Source organism: Hippoglossus stenolepis, chromosome 13 (genome assembly GCF_022539355.2).
Source record: "Hippoglossus stenolepis isolate QCI-W04-F060 chromosome 13, HSTE1.2, whole genome shotgun sequence".
Lineage (NCBI taxonomy): Eukaryota > Metazoa > Chordata > Actinopteri > Pleuronectiformes > Pleuronectidae > Hippoglossus > Hippoglossus stenolepis.
Genome location: NC_061495.1, coordinates 2,101,338 through 2,118,837, shown reverse-complemented (window position 1 = coordinate 2,118,837; position 17,500 = coordinate 2,101,338). Strand labels below are relative to the sequence as shown.

The 17,500-nt window shown below is 45.5% G+C and overlaps 1 protein-coding gene across 1 annotated transcript in view; it reads left to right on the top strand.

The window, feature by feature from the left end:
• The first annotated feature begins 3,524 nt into the window (after positions 1-3,524).
• The window catches only part of plcl1 (phospholipase C like 1), a 63,270-nt gene continuing 49,294 nt past the window's right edge, over positions 3,525-17,500 (top strand). Inside the window, exon 1 of the mRNA XM_035175104.2 lies at positions 3,525-4,439. Coding sequence (XP_035030995.2) covers positions 4,254-4,439 — 186 coding nt within the window. The 5' untranslated portion in view covers positions 3,525-4,253. The remainder of the gene's footprint in view (positions 4,440-17,500) is intronic.

Sequence of the window (17,500 nt, the reverse complement as noted above, 5' to 3'; positions counted from 1 at the left end):
TGACACCGTGGTGGCAGCATCGCAGGAACACACGACTTTCAGCAGAGGGACACTCAGAAACACTCATGTGACTTTTTCACCCTGAGATCAAAACACCATTTATTTGAGTCTTTTATTCAAACGTCACCTCAGGAATCTCTTTATTGCTTTGCAGCGGCGGTGGATTGTGACCTGGCGTTAAAATGGCAGAGATGAGATCAGAATATCCTCTGGAAATAAACAGGAAGCTCAGTTTATCTCCAGTTTAAACAGAAGCAACTTTGATATTTTCTTATTTATCATCCTGAGGGACATTAATGAGCTTCGCACACAGACAGCCAAGGATTTAACGGCAAGGTGAATCCACATTATTCACAATGATACTGTGCATGAACCATTATGTGCAATTTGTAGTAATTCCTCGTATTAAACTGGCGTCTGTGAGATGTGTTTTGAGATTAATGAGAAATAAATGAAAAGGGGAAAAACACACCTTAAAGGAAAAGTTTCAGATTTTGAGGAAATGTGTTAATTTTCTTTTTTGTGCCGTTAATACGACGTCACCCATTGGTTTGTGAGCTGCTGTTTTCAGGCCTCGCGTTAGAGGGAGCGCTACAGGACACGCCCACCTACACCTGCGACCTGCACCCATTGGACTACACTAGCTGTCAATCACACTGTGGTATCCACCCCCCCAACACATCCGGTGCTTTATGGTTTATTTGACTCTAAATGATCATAATTCACTAAATGAACATCAGCTGAAGAAGATTTGAAACTAGAGATTGAGACATAAACTCCTGAGGAAAATGTTTACTGACGTTATAAAACCTACCAGTGGAGTCGCCCCCTGCTGGTCAACGGAGAGAATGCAGGTTTCATGCGGTGGCAGATTGGCTTCACTTTCTGGACCCTGAGTCTTCGTCCGCTTTAATAAACCGTCTCAGTTTAAAATCTGTGCAGATCAACAGCACTTTTATATTTAAGGCCACAGTCCGCAGCCAGCTAACAGTTAGCTTAGCACAAAGAGTGTCCACAGAAAGTCAACTTCATTGTTTCTGCATTTTTGAGATTTGTGTTAAACCGGCTGCTGGTGTGTAACTGTGTGATTTCTCCTCCTCAGGCCGTTCACTCACATCCTCACTCCCACAGACACAAGGTGGACGTGGATTCAAAACAAACACAACATACCTGTAAACAGTAAAAGTGTTAACGTGTGTGTGAAGTAACAAGTTGTATAAACTGAGGCTTCGCGTCTTATTCTCGAAACTCGGTCGTTATGAGAAATGAAAAACGTGTCAAATTCCTTCTTCCTGCGAATGAACACGAGTTTCACAAATTCTGTCGCTGAGGTGAGACCGGTGAGCGCCGCACGTTAATAGGCGCCACCAGCTGACCACATTCCACAGCTGTGTGGCTCAAGGTCCACACACACACACACACACACACACACACACACACACACACACACACACACACACACACACACACACACACACACACACACACACGCACACAGTCGGTGAGTTTAAGTCTCAGCTTCTTTACCTTCAAAGTCTTTTCTTCCACTAAATGTGACTCAAAGTTCATGAAAGAGTTTGTGACTAAACTTCATCCGGACTTTAATGAATAAAAGTGTATTTTATTTCAAATGAGTTTTAATGAGAATTCTTTCTCTGTGAATTGAGACTAATTCTTATTTTCTATCTGACATATTCTCCCATGAGCTCAAATCATGATTTCATCTACACGGATTTGATTTTAATGTTGTTCATCACATGAAACTGGGAATCAAGAGTCTGACGTATGACACAAAGAACATGAAGGAAATAAAATGTTTAAAATGTCTGAATCGTCCATTTTTTCTTCCTGATCCAGAACTGGTTGACAAATAGTTAAAATGTTGAGCTTCTTGTAGCGTAAAGGAATTTTCTCAAGGGTCCGATGATTCATAAGATCTGTAATCAACAGATTATCTATTATTATTATTTACCTGAGGATAAAGTTAATGAGGTATTTGTACTTTTACCTCAGTGTTTGAGTACTTTCTCCAGTACTGATGAGACGGTGCATTATCTTGCAGGAAGTGTCCAGGATGAATGTGCTTTGCCGTTCGCTGCAGCTCAGGACGAATCGTCTCCTCCAGACTGAGACACTGCTGCTCTCTTCCATCGCTACCCGCGTGTCCTTGTGCAAGACACTAAATCGCTGCGAGCTCCAGAGGTGCCGCTGTCTCCGCGACCCTGACCCCCGAGGAGAAAAGGCAATTGTGTCCGAGCGATGAATAATGTATCGCACGTTTATTGCAGCTCCGCACTGACGACCAATCTTTACTGTTCAGCCCGTCGCTCCGACTGGACAATGATCACAGGTCAGAGGTCAGCCGGGCCCCACATGGGAGTCAGGTGCATCATGGGAAAGTAACAAAGACTCACAACCGACAAGACGATTGTTGGTTTTAAACGTTTGAGACTTTTCTTCTCTTTGATTTACTTTGTGATCGATTATTTATTTTTCTTTCTTTCTTTCTTTGTTCTGACTTGTCATTGGTTGCTAATGGTGTAATAGTGTGTGGTATTTTGTTAAAATGTTATTAAACCGTATTTTAAATTGTGCTTTGTGTGATCTACAAAATGAATAACAACATTAGAGTAAATAACAGATTATAATGATTTTGTCTGGATAACATCAGAACATCCTTTAAAATAATCAAAATCATTTTTCTTGTAAGTTAATTTCCTGCCGTGAAAGAGTTTCAGTTTTCTTCTGCATTCGTTTCGATTACGCTGAAACCACTTCACAGATTTCCATGAAACTTGGTGAAGAGTTTTGTTCAACATTTTCCTCGATTTCTCAGAGAATAGTTTAATAAATCAGACTCATAATTAGAAGTGATATTAATGTGCGCTATTTGGTGCAGCTCCAAATAGAAAATCTGAATATAAATGATTCAAGATTCACGTTATTGTCAGTCACACCACAAACAAGACGGTAGAATAATATTGCATCCAGTTTACCGATGTAATTCAGAAAGCTGAGGTTTAAAAGTTATTAATAAATGGATAACAGACATTAGGAAACTACACAAATTACACATATTCCATAATACATAAATGAGAAGTTAAGCAGACGTGAGAGTTATTGTACATATTGGATGACATAAATATATCCAGGTAGGTGTGTGTGTGTGTGTGTGTGTGTGTGTGTGTGTGTAGTGGGGGAGTGATTTAAATGGAGTTAAGGAGTCTGTTGTCTCCAGGTTATTTTTGGTAACAATCAAACCACTATGTCCATTAAGTGGCACCTTCCCTGTGGTTTAAACCATATCCCCCTTCTCCCAGTCTCTGGTCTGTGGTCGTTAGACACTAAGTGGGCGGATCCCTCTCTACCTGAGGGACTCGCTGCTCCACCAATCAGAGGCCCCGGCTGCCTCCAAATCTCCCGGCGGCTGCGCGTATTGGCCGCGCCGCGCGTCCGTCACGATCCGGGCTCCTCGTGTAGGAGGAGCCGGGTGGAGGGAGGGAGGGAGGGAGGGAGAGGTGGCGGGTCGGAGGCGGTGCTGCTGTCAGTCCTCTTCCAGGTCCTCGTCAAAAGTCCCGTGTTGTTGCTCTTAACCAGCAGCGGAGGCTCCGGAGTCCAGAGCGAGCCGCGCGCCCCGAGGTGCCACCGGATCCGCTGCCTGACGCGCCACTGGCCTCCTGCACCCTGACAGCGACGTGTGTCCGGGGGAGACGCGGAAGGAGCAGGGATTCCACCGGGAGCTGCAGCCACACGCCGGAGAGTCTCCACACGTTGATACCGTCTCCCAGTGCTGCTGGAGCTGCTGGAGCTGCTGGTGCTGCTGGAGCGGGATTATCCACGAGTCCCGACCGCCTCCGACACGAGCCACACGGGGCACGGTGGAGACTTGTTGCGCGTAATTCGGCGGAGCGCGCCACTTCATCCAAGTGGTTCCTGTGCGTGCGTGCGATGTTTTGATTTGAGACGTTTCCGCGGCGCTGGAATGGACCGAGAGCAGCTCGGACCCTCAGCCTGAAACCAGCTCCTGGGGACGATGAGAATATCCCACCACAACAAACCAAACCCGGGTGATTAGTGTCCCTCCGAGCCGCTGCTGCACGGAGCCAGTTCCTCCTGTCCATGGCACCGACTCTCAGCCAAGTCGAACTTTATCAGATCCCACTTCATTAGAGTCACTTTCTTCCTCTTCATCATCCTCATCATCATCATCCCTCTTCTTCCTCCTCCTCGTCGAGCCGCTTCTCCTCGTCGACATGTCTGAGCGAGATGGATACGGGGACGCGCTGTGCGGGGACGCAGCTCCGGACTTCATCCCGCCGAGGGCGTCCCGCGGCCGGCGGAGCGGAGTCGTCCTCCCCGGCGGCGGCGGCGGCCAGGACACCGACACCATCCTCCTGGAGTCCGTGAAGGCGGCGCCGCGCCGGAGCAGCATCATCAAGGTAAAGAAACAAAACTGCTTTTTAAACACCAGTGGTTAAAACCTCCTGCTGGAGCCAAGTAATGGTGTAAAGACAGAAAAGTGCATTGGGAGAAATGGTGCCAAAACAATTAGAGTAATGTTTTTTGGTGAATTCTGCAACAAGTGGAAGAACGTGTCTCTCTAAGAATCTGGAGTAAACACAGGAGGGATAATGGGTTCACACACCAGTTCACACACCAGTTCACACACCAGTTCACACCTGCGTCCTCCAAGGCCGCTCGGCTCGTACGCAGCAGATGTGACAGCAGCTGATAACACGTCCCCAAGCATCACTTGTGCGTAATGTTCGAATGCCACAGTGCTGCGTCTTGCGTGCTGCGTAAAAGTGGCCTCACCGCATTCTCAGATGACAGGATAACCGTGTGACCGTGCTAGTGAGACAAACCTCGGACTCGAACACTTGCAACGTGCAAATTAAAAGCATCTTAAAGGATTAAAGCCTTTTCCCCCTTTTTTTTTATAACTTTGAGCTTTGAGACATATTTTCAAGGATTTAGCCCCATGGGAGGAAAGTCTCTGCAAACAGTGACTCCTGTAGCTGGGTTTATTTTGTGCAGCATCAGGGTTCAGGCGGCAGAGACCTCTCACCCACTGGCCCAGCGTCACGGTGACGGGGTTTTCCAGCCTCCTCACCTGTGCTCAGGTTGCAGGTCACTGGACATGATGGAGGGAGCAGGAGGATCATGTTTGGGGATCGGCCTGTTCACCGCAGGTTCTCACCTTTCCCACCGGCCTGTGGTGGAATGTGGCCAAGTACATTTACCCAAGTGCTGCACTGGAGTAAAATCAAAGTACCTGTACTTTACTATCGTAGTTCTTCCTGTACTTTATCTCACAGCTGTAGTTACTAGGATTTAAGAGGATCTATTGAAGTCAAAGGGTTTAATCACCTGAAACTAAGAATCGTAATTTAGATGTAACTTGGAGCCAGTAGTGATGATGGCGTGTAGCCGTGGAATCGAGGTCCCACCCATTCACGTGTGCGACCAATCACAAGTATTTTCTTAACCCTAACCCTAACCCAGATGGATGTAGACTTGTAATGGAGTATTTTTACTCTCTGGTATCAGTACTTTTACTTGAGTAGATGATCTGAGCTCTTGTCACAACCCCCGACTTTGAGGTCATTCGATTTGTGTGACGTTAAAAGCAGCTGACGGAGGTTTGTGACCTTCTCAGTCCGTCTCACATCTGACGCTGATATCCAGCTCCATCTCTCGGCTCCATCTCTCGGCTCCAACCGGTCGCAGGGAAGGTCGTTGGTTCTCACCGAGGTCTCGTGCCCGGCGAGCCTCATCTGGCAGAACCAGCGGAACAGAGAGTCCTTTGACGGCGGCCGGTGGAGGAAGTGACTGAGAGGAGTGATGTCGCTGACAGGCGCCAGTCAGCGGTGACAGCCGGGGCTCAGGGTCCAACCCCCGTCACTTTCACAATCTGCCTTGAGGAGACGACATTTTAGAGACTGAAAATCTCAAGTCACATCAGAAGGTTGAATTTACTCTATCGCAACTTTCTTTAAATAAGTGATTCGTCATTTTAGTCATTTTTAAAGATATAATGTAGTACTGTGTAGTACTGTAGTACTGTGGAGTACTGTAGTACTGTGGAGTACTGCGCCTGAAGGTGCTGGTGCTGCTAGTACTACCATCATGATGTTACCATGGCAACCAGATGAAGCGCTTCATTCATTTTCTCCATTCAAACAGAAAGACTACTACCTCCCCCCCCACACCTGAAAACAGACACCGTCTATACAAAACAATTCTTTAGTCCCTAAATTACAATGTGAGACCAAATCTAACCGGATCACCTGGAAACTTTCAGGTGTGAAAACATCTTAATGAATGAAACTGTTAAAACTGTTAACTCCCCCTCTTCAGTTTACTGCGTCTGACATTCACACCTGCTTTGTGCCGCCCAGGTGAGAAAATACACCAATCATGTGTTTCACGACCATTTTTTAGTCCCTTTTTACACGATGAGCATCTTTCATGCAGCGTTATCTCTATATGCAAATGAGATCACACCTCCTCCGCTCTTTGTCATGGACGACTTCCAACGAACACATGTGATTTTCTAACCTGGTCACATGTTGTACAGCCTTGTTCTCAGTGTCCGTGGATCTCAACCGGGCTGGATGTTCAACTCCTGTTAGATCAGGAGAAGCAGGACGAGGCTTAAATAACTGAAGTATTATTTGAAAAATGCAAATGAACTTTTGTGTGTTGCTGAAATACGAAACACACTCGTGCTATGACGCCGCTCCGCTGCCCTGGAGCTCAGGGTCAGATGCTGCTGCACAGAGACGACGTCCTGATGTCCTCACCTCAGGTTGAAAGTCACTGTGAATAATACAAATATATAAAAACTACCGTCCACATGAAAAACTGTTCATACAGCATTGGAACTTGGTTTTTCTCATCTTTCAGGCTGAAACTTCAGCTTCTGATGTTTAATCCACAAACATCAAGGTTTATGGGAGATGGAGTTCGTTAAAGGCTGCTTATAAAACAGAAATATGGAATAAATTAGGATACAATACATATTTTTTCTTTATCTTAATGTATAAAGAGGGAGCAACACACAAACCCTCAGTTTTCAGGGCTTGGTTTGTTTGTCTCTTAGCAGGATTACGATAAAACTAGAGCAGACGATAAAAGTTTGGTTTGGATCCAGACCAGAGGGCAGATCCTGGACTTTTGTTTCAACTTTATTTAACATTGTGAGAGAGAAGACGTGTTCAGATGACTCATATCTATGAATCTGTGCAGCTTGTTGCAGCCTGATTGAATCTAAAGGACTTCAGGGCCGTGGTGGAGGAATTTGTCGTATCGAGTGCTGTTCTAGATACTTTCGAAATTCATTAAAATGTCAAACTGCACCGTTCCACCAGATTTCCTGGTAATCCATCTGAAGGCACCTTGAGTGTGTTTCACTTTCACTTTATAAATGTGAAGCCCTGGCGGCAGGGCGGACGCAGAGTGGAGGATAAGAGGGTTCCAGATTAAACGGCTCATTTTCGGGGGATTTGTTTGGAGGTTCCCAGTCGAGAGGCAGAGGTTTGCTCCCGCAGCTCAAATTACTAAGACAACACACGTTACCCTTCTGCACACACACTCCTCTACAACACACAGACACACACATGCAGGCAATTAAGGCCGCCCTTGTTCCGTCTGCAGACTCTCAACTGTTGCACGGAGGCAGTAATTGCATATTTAGCGAGAGTCTGCGTGTAGAGTGGGTGTAATGGAGAAGAGATTTCACCTCATCATCATCATGTTTCCCCCGTTTGTTTCCACATGATAAACTTTAAGGTTCTTCAAATCTCATTGTTCCACATTGTCTGAGTCTCTGGATCCTTTTGTTCCAGCTCCTCGTACCAGGACTTCATGTGTGAGGAGATATTCTGCACATTTCCTCAAATTCACCCTGACGTGTTTAATAATGTTGGAAATCTGTGGATCTCCTGTGCATGGAAAGACTCAGTTTCTGCTTCATGTTCTTTTGTGTGTGTGTGGGGGGGGGTTCTCCGTTGAAATACCAGCGAGAGCAGATAACATTTAATTTACAATTCTGAGGGAATGTGGGACAGTTTGAACATTAATCACTGACATGGTCGAGCTGATAGTCGTACAATCACCTGAACCTGAGAACAACGTGTCGGCACACACACACACAGGACACACACACACACCAGGACACACACACACATACACACACACACACACACACAGACACACACACACACACACAGACACACACACACACACACACACACACACACACACACACACACACACACACACACAGGACACACGCACACACGGGACACACACACAGAGACGAGACGTTTGTGGAAATGGAAAAGATTCAAGTCAGATCCTGCAGGTCATAGATTTATCTTATTTTAATTTATCTTATTATTGATTTTCCCCCCCCGATATGAAAGAGTCTAATGATCCAATTCTGCATCGACCAGTCGATTGACAGAAAATTGACGATTGATCAGTTATTTTGTTGGAGAATATGCAGAACGATCACTTGACGTTCTTCTTTAGTGAGAATAACACATTTTAAAACTCATCACGGCCAAGATGAGTGAGACGGACGAACCTCGGGGCTTCGAGGGCAGTTTGTCAGTTTGGTGATTCGGCCTCTGGTGACGGGACCGATGCTGTTATGTTATAACCAGACTGAGCGTCTAGAGAAACAAACTGACCCAGGATCTGACTGGATCCAAACAGCAGCTCGCATTAATCCATCCACTTTATTACACAACCTCGTATCTGAAACTTTATATTAAACCAAACCCAAAAAGTTTGCTGTGCGTTCGCTGATGATTCATGCGGGAAAGTTTCATGTCCATCCAGGACTTGAAAAAGCTCCAGCAGCCGAGTCACCTCCTGACCCGCTCTGCCAGAAATAACTCTTCCTCCTTCTCCAGTTTAATAAGAAAACAATTATATGTGCTCTGGCTCTGGAGAAAGGCCCTCTGGAAATCCTGAAGGATGCACGGCAAGCAGAGAGATGTCGAGCTGCAGCAGAGTGAAGCGAAGCAGACGAGTTTTCAAACTCCCATTTTCTCTGTAGCTAATAAAAATTGATTTGTGAATCAGGGTTTATCTTTCTAATAGACTCGTGTGTATTCGGTCGGGCCGTGCACAGAGAATTTCTCCCCATTTCTGCTCCTCAACTAAATGAAAAATCTCTAACTGCATTTCATCATTCAGGATCGTTTCCCTCATTCATGCATTGTTATTCAGGCCGTTGCCACTTCTGTACGGATGAGCTGCAGCGGCCGCCTCCTCTCGAATCAAGCGCGAGTTAAAGGGACGTTAATCTCAATCAAGTTAAACACATTAGGGTCAGGCTGTTATATTAATTTTCCACCGGCAAACCACCAGCAATTAGCTTACAGCATTACTGTGTAACAGGCCAGAAGGCAAACACCCGGCTCGCCGCAGACACGCCGGAGTGGGATTAACAGTCGAGCCTGCACACAAGCGAATGAAAACACACACATGGACAGGTTTTCCAGGATGAGGCTCAGGGGACGCCCGTGGTGGGACGTGTCTCTGACAGGCCGGTGCGTTGCCTGACTGCTCGCTGTCTCTCTCCGGCTTTTGCGTGGAGCCTTGACGCATCAGGGCAGAGTCTCCACTGGTCCTTCAGCTCGGTGAATCGATACGTTACCTGGTTTTATCTAAACCCTCCTCATGAGTCACAGTAACAAGACGTGGAGGATGAATTCAGACCGGCAGCGGCCGAGTGAGGCGGGATGTGAAATATGAGGATATGACAGGGAAGCAACAGATCCACGAGTTTAATGGGAAACACTCACGTATTGAAAATGATCCCGACAGCAACTATTTTATCTGGTGTTGTTGCAGTGATGGTGGCGAGGCAGCGGGAGGAGTGTGTGTTCGCACATGTTCACACTGGATGATTTTGTGTTGTGAGGAATTTGATGGTTTCATTCTGAGGCACATTTAAGGTCAATCAAAAACAATCCAAACAGGTTTTTTTGTGGATGTAAAAGGGTTGAAAACACTGAAACATCCCGTGAGGAGACGTCACATGACATCACGATGAGGAGACGTCACCTCATCGTGATGTCATGTGACGTCAGCAATCCCCACATTTTGCATAATCTGACACGCCCCCTCACAAAGCTGCGTGAAGCAAAGAGGAAAGTAAAGGATGGATTTTCTAAATCATCAGGATTCCTTCTCTGAATGAGAGGTGCTGTTCTTCACCCTGGTCCCGAGTGTCGGACCAAGCCTCTGACTGACGCTGCTCTGTGTCACGTCTGCTGCTGAGGTTTTAAAGCTGTGATGTAAAACAGGCCGATTCTCCATTAAACACCTAGTTCTAAAGTGAAGAGTGCACAGATGAGCCTCCTGTTGCCGAACGTGAGGACAACTCTGACGAAGGCCTCAGTGGATCCCTGTTTATGTTTGATATGAGTTTATTTTGGTCTCTGCCCCGACACAGAGCCATGTGGGTTTCTTATCCCTCCCTGCCTCCTCCACCAGCTGCACTCAGACTCCACATTGTGTTGCTGCTCCTCTCCAGTCGCTCTGTCTCTTCCATTCAGCTCCACTCTGATGTTTTTTTCCCGTTGTGCTCCTTCACTTGATTGTTCTCGCTCTGCTCCGCTCGCTCCACCCGTCCGTCCGACTCCCGCTGTGCCCACCAGTGAACAATGATTTGTTCCCAACGTTCTCCTGGAAACCGGTCAAGAGAAATGACAACGTTTTCCCTTGTGATTTTGTGTTGTTGTTGTTGTGCGTTTTGTGTGCATGAGCATGCAAAGCAGAGCCATTAGGGCCACTGAGGGTCCTCTGTGTCCCAGTGTCACTGTGCTGCCGGTGCCACGTCTCTGCGGGAACACACCACCTCATCCCAGCTGCTGCAGAGAGAGAGAGAGAGAGAGAGACTCACTGAAAGCATGTGAGAGAGGGAGAGCGCTCATGTCTGTTATTAGAGTTAATGCGACTGATGTGGGATTTAAACCGTGACCTTCACTCCAGAGGCGGCGAGGTCTTAAAACACCCGAGCACACGGGAGCGTTTTTTTTTTTAAATGAATAACTGAAAACACAAAGTAGTTTAAAGTTGAGCTGCTGCCAGGGCGACTGTGGCAGAGGCGGAGGAGAGAGAGAGAGCGAGGGTGGGAGGGTGCACGCCGTTTATATCTACAAATCACTTCCTGTTGTAACCCCCCCCCTCTCTACACACACACACACATATCAGTATAAACACATCTCTGCGTCGCACAGCTGTCGCTCCTTCTTATCGCCGTCGGCCCTGTTTTCTTTGAGTTTCCCCCTGAAAAGAGGAATGTGTTTCGACAGGTTGTACAAAGTGAAGACGAGAGAGAACGTGATGGAGGCAGAACAGTGTTTGCGTGAGAGGTCACCGGCGCGTGGTGGTAATATATATATATATATCCGGGGGCTCTAGAGACTGAGCTTCAACCTAGAGGGCAACACACACACACACACACACACACACACACACACACACGCACGGTCTGCTGTTTAACCTTCGCTGTGATATCAGGTCTTTTTGGTTCTCTTCAGGTTTTTCTCTGGTTCCTTTTGGTTTTTTTTTGTCTGGTTCCTTTTGGTTCTTCTCTGGTTCTCTTCCACTTTTAGGGTCGCTCAGTTGCTTTTGAGCTCCTCTCTGGTTATTTTCTGGTTTTTCTTCCAGGTTCTTTTTTGTCTTCTTCCTTCTCAGTGAGTTTTTGCTTCTTTTCAGGTTGTTTTTTACAGTTTTGCTTTTGGTTCCAGACGCGAATCTTCCAATAAGAAAATCAGTTTGAAGTTTTGAGTGCAGATGAACCGACGAGTGGCTGCTGATGTTTGGGACTCTCGTCTCAGCCGCTCTCCGTCTCGTCTGCTCTGTCACGACGGTTTGCGACTGATCGATGACGTGACTCCACCGAGCACAGCGGCTCCCACTGTTTCACGATTGATTAATCTGCCAGTTGTTGTCTTGATTGATTGACGAATTGTTACATCTTAAAAAACTGTGAAAAATAGTCCGATATTCAGCATTTTGGTTGCAGATGAATTCTCTGCTGAGCTTTCATTGTGAAATTCCTCTGTTTTAAAAGCGGTTCCTGGGTCTTTATGTGAATGTCCTCTTGGACCCCACTAGACAAATGTTGTGTTATCACGTTGGGCACTGAGGCATTTTATCTCTGCTGCTGCACGGAGCAGGAATGTCACTAATGATGTTATCGTGACGTGCACTCGTGAGTTTTCTTCTTACGGACTAAAGTTCAACTGGAGCTTATACCCAGGCCTCTCAGGTGGTGAACGCGGCCTCGGCCCTTTAAACGACCACGTTTCAGGTGAAGATGCTGGATTCAACTTCCTGCTCCTCTGGTTCTTATCTGAACGCCTCCTGCAGACGTCCTGCATCGCTGCACAGACACGAGCCAGCTCCACTGCAGCAGACATGTTGGCTTCTGCAGTGGAGCTGGGTGTGTCGGCCTGTGTGTTGTTATTATCGTCTGTCACAATAAACACACTAAAGGTAGTCAAGAGCTGCTGAGTGTGTGAGTGTGTGTGTGTTTGTGCAGGAGTTTGAGTGCGTTTTCTTTTTGCGAGTGAGTCACTGTACATGTGCATGAGTGTGTGTGTGCGTGTGTGTGTGTGTGTGTGTATGTGTGTGTATGTGTGTGTATGTGTGTGAATGTGTGTGTATGTGTGTGTGTGTGGGGCAGGAATGCTGTGCAGCTGCCAGAGTCGGCTGCTCTGACTTCATCAGGACTACAGCGGAGATCCCTGGCACCGCACACACGCACACACGCACACATACACACACCTGTTACCATGACAACCGCATACAAGACCCGCCTTGACGACCCTCCCAGCCCCAGCCCCACCTCCACCCCCCACCCCCACCCCCTCTAATCCCAGCTGGGCGCTGTTTTCATAAAGACACTTGAATCTGAAGTGAAAACACGTCACAGACTGAGATGACTTCATCGGAGGGTTTGAACGAGGTTCTTTTATTTTGAAGCAGATCATTTATGTCACGAAGCAAAGTAACTGCAGCCGGACGGAAGGAAATCAGGAACAATAGTTTGTGTTCAAAGTTCACTCGGACTCGTTGCTTTTGGTCGCGGCTGCTAATTAAATTAATTTCTGTTGTTCTGGGGTCAAATTATAAATGTCAGAAATGACGTGTTGATATTAGTGTTGGTTTGAATGAAAAGTATATTTAAATGGAAACACTACACACACGCACACTTATAGTTTGTTTTTAAATAAAGGTAATAACTTAATAATTAGCTTTGCAAGGTTCGGACATGCACATTGTGAAAACTGTGAATTCTGATTTTCCCACCTCCAGATAATTGTCAGCAACAATGAGCAGTTTTCACACAAGCAGCTTTTCTTGTTGACTGTTTCACTTTGTCATCATCGTATATTGTCTTTGCAGCACAATTACCTGAGTGTAGCCTGAGGCCTCGTGTTGAATAAACACAGGGTGTGGTGCGTCCTTCGTCAGGTGATACACGACGGAACACGAACCCAACACCGTCTCTTTCTGATGATCAGGGAAAACTCCTGTCTCTGTCCCTCTCTGTCTCTGTCCCTCTCTGTCTCTGTCCCTCTCTGTCTCTTTCCCTCTCTCTCATGTGCTCACGTGTGTTTCCATGGTTACAAATTATCATTATTCGGTGGATTTTTGGAGGTCGCCACCTCGACAGCTTCAAAAATCAACACAGGGGTTGTAGAAAATATTAAAGTTGTGGTTCAGCGTCTCATGCTGCATATGAAGCTGCAGCAGATTAGCTTAGTTTAGCTTATCTTATCTTAGCATAAGGCTGCAAGTGACCCATAAAACCACAGCTACTTGATAACAACTAATGATTAACTATAAATGTAATTAGTTCACCTACTTTGAGCTTTGAGAACAATTGTTTGTAGGAGCTAGAATAGCTGTTAAACACATCTTCACATATTTAACAGCTATTCCAAAGTAGGTGAACTAATTACATTTATAGTTAAATCAATATTTTCCAAACATTAAGGATTCTCCATAAAGTCTGATTTAAAGCCTTTAATATTCAGAGTAGCTGCAACTGGTGATTATTTCTCACTCTCGGCTCATCTGCTGCTTATTTAGTTGAGTGATTGATGAATTTATCTTTATTAAATGTGTGAAGACGTCTGTCTGTCCTCTGTCCTCTGTCCTCTGTCCTCTGTCCTCTTAAAGGTCCAGAGCGCAGGAATCAGAAGATCTGTTTGCAGGAAATCCTTTTAATTAATATATTAAATCATATGTGGAGAAACCGGTATGAAGCTGCCGCTGTTGTTGATTCTGGCTCATCACACAAAGCAACAGTTGTCATGTGTAAAGTAAACTGTGACGTCATCGTTTCCTGAATGCTTCGTTCTGATTCTCTATTTCACAGACTTCAAACCAGAGGATGTTTCTTTTTGTTTACTGCTCTTTGAAAAGTTAATTGATTCTTAAAGAACTTATGCAAAGTGACTAAAAGCTTCCTGCACAGTTCTGCAGCTGAGGAATAAATGGTCAAATGAAAGTGAATAAACTGGATGAGTCCAAAGTGTTTTCTGTAAAAACACAGCAGCAGCAGCACTGAGAGATAAATTCAGCTGTAATCTGAACCGTCACCTTTCATGAAACCTTCTCATTGAGGTCTGAACGAACAGAAGTGGCTTCAAACTGGTGACTTTATGTTCTGCAGAGGACACACAACATTTTAATGAATTTATTCATAGAGTCCAAACTCGATTCTGCACAATTCTGAGGAATCTCCAGTAAACGTGCTGCAGGAAAGTTATTTTTAAGATAATATTTAATTATTAATTGAAACAATGTCCCCGTGTCTGAAGGAGGAAACACAGCGGGGCTCTGCTTTATTTCTTACAGTCTATTAAAATACATTATGTGCTTCATAAAATACAACAGCAGTTATTCACGTTAACTGCCGCACCAGTGGAGGAAGTTGCCCTGAAAACAACTGACTCCTCGTAAATACACATAAGTCAGAGAGTTTCCTGACGGATACGGAGCTGGGGGGGGGGGGTTTCATCTCCTCCTGCGGTGACTGGCAGTAAACACCAGTGATATGAAAACAGAGGAAGTCACAGAACAACAGGGAGATTTCATATCTGCTGTGACGAAGGAGAACGAGCTCCGACGTCCTCACTGCGCAGGAGAGACGCTCTGAACACTTCACTATTCATCTGTATATGTTTCTTTAAATACACTAATGATGGATTTAATGTCACATTTATCAAATTACATTTACAAGGACAATGTTCATGTGTGAGTTGAACATGGCTCATAAGCTCCGGAGGCGAGAGGGTGTGTCTAACGTTGTCCCGCCTCCCAGTTCTCGGTTCTAAAGATTTGTTTTGAATATTCAGGAAGAAAGATAGGGGGGAATTTTACACAATTTGCATTTTTAATATAGGACAAAGTACGTGCACAGACATATACAGTATCTACACTGAAAGCTGATTTTACACTCAACAACAGGGTTCATTCAGTGAACTTCTGCAGTTTCTCAACATTTCTATTCCAGGAAATGTGACATTTGAAGAAATAATGTCAGATATTGTTGCAGTTATAACACCAGTGCTCTCTCTGTCTCTCTCTCTCTCTCTCTCTCTCTCTCTCTTGCCTCATCCTTGTGGTCGCTCGCCCCATCGCCGGCTTTATTCAGTCTTGCAAAACGAATGGTTGGAGAGCGAGAGAAGTGCAGAGCGCCGATAATAACACAGAGGGTGGCGGATTGTGAGCGACATAAGTGGAGGGGGACGGTCAGGTGCTTCTGAAGGCAGCGAGTCGCTGTGAATCATCATGCGGAGGAAGCGAACGAGAAAAAGACGAGAGCAGAAGACGAGGAGCAGAAACGTAGAAACAGAAACACAAGAAGCAACACTGCACTCGTGCATCCTCCCACTGCTTCGTACTGACACTCTGCTTTTGTCTGTTAAAAATAATATTCTGCTTCTTCTTTCTGTTTGTGCTGTTTCCCAGAGTTGAACAGTCTTTATTTCCTGTCTCTAAATTTCATAATGATCTCCTCATCCCTGTTGTTCCAGCGTCAGGTTAAGAATGAGTCTCTAATTGCTACCTGGTGTTCGGTGTTTACCTGCACAGCTTCATTTAAACGTTCAAATTACTGCTCTCAAAAATCCAATATTTCTTCACATGTGATGGATGTGAAAATTACAGATGAGTGCAGAAAATAATGATGAATAACAGTCGGCTAACATTTGTATTCACAGCCCTTAAAGTCTCGTTCAGAGCAAATCAGGGACGGAGACGATTTGATCTTTGTCCACAGACGGTTTTCACAAGACCTCCACATAAAAGAATCAACTGATTTTATCATCTTCAGGCAAAAGTTCATTGTTCCACCGTCACTACAGGATATTTAGTTTTTACCATTTGAAGCCACAGACTGTAAATAACTGACTCGGACCTTCACGTTCTCACTCAGAGCCGCTCCCGGAAAGTTTCAGGAAAGTTCCCAGGCTTCAGTTCAGGTGTAAAAGCAGCGAGAGAGTTGAAAAACACGAGGAGACGACTTTCTCCTGGTTTTCATTTCTCTTTTTATTGGACTTGTTGACGATCTGACAAACACAGACCGTCAAGATAAGAGCTGAAGTAAAGCTGAAGGAACCGGGAGCAGCTGCTGGGCTCCTGATGGGAGGAGAGTCCTCGTGCTGCGACTGTGTGAACACATCTTTCTGCTCATCGATGTATTTATCTGTGTGTTTGCTGCCGTCGGCCCGATGGGACGTTCGGCTGCTCGCTGTCGCCTTTAATCCGCCTCCTATGACATCGCATACAAGAATTCACCATTTCCTCCCAGGCTTATGTTGCATGATTTATCATTTCTATATAAAACCTCTCCACATGTCGGGCCGCTGAGTGACATCATGTACAGTTTGTGGAAAACCGACACACACACGGCCAACGTGGTTTTATTTGTGCCGTGTGCAGAGAGCTGCGACGGAGAGGCTGGTCCGTGACTCACAAGGGAAATGCACACTTTACATGCACGGTTTACCCAGAATGCTCCTGTGCTAGGTGGTCATGTGAGCGTCTTTCTTTTATCTGAGGAGATTCCTTCAGTTTCTTCTTTTGTGAAAATGTAAATGATATGAATATAAGACAAGCGGCTCGTCAGGTAACAGAGTGTCTCCTTGTTCTTATTAACACGACTGTTTGAAATCCTCCATGACTCAGGTGTGATGGATGTGAAGCTGCTTGATGCACTGATGCTCCTCCACACACTCAGAGCGGCTGCGTAGTTTCCCTATTATTTTTATTACTTTATAACTTTGACTAATTGAGAGCAAACATCAGAGTAACGTGGTCGTGAGTGTGTGTTTAAAACTGGTTAAATACACAACTACGGCATGGAGGGGATTCGGTTTGAATTACCTGCGTCCACCTCGGGTCGTTTGAGAAACTCAGCAGTGACGGATCTTCTTGAAACAAACGCCTGTGTCTT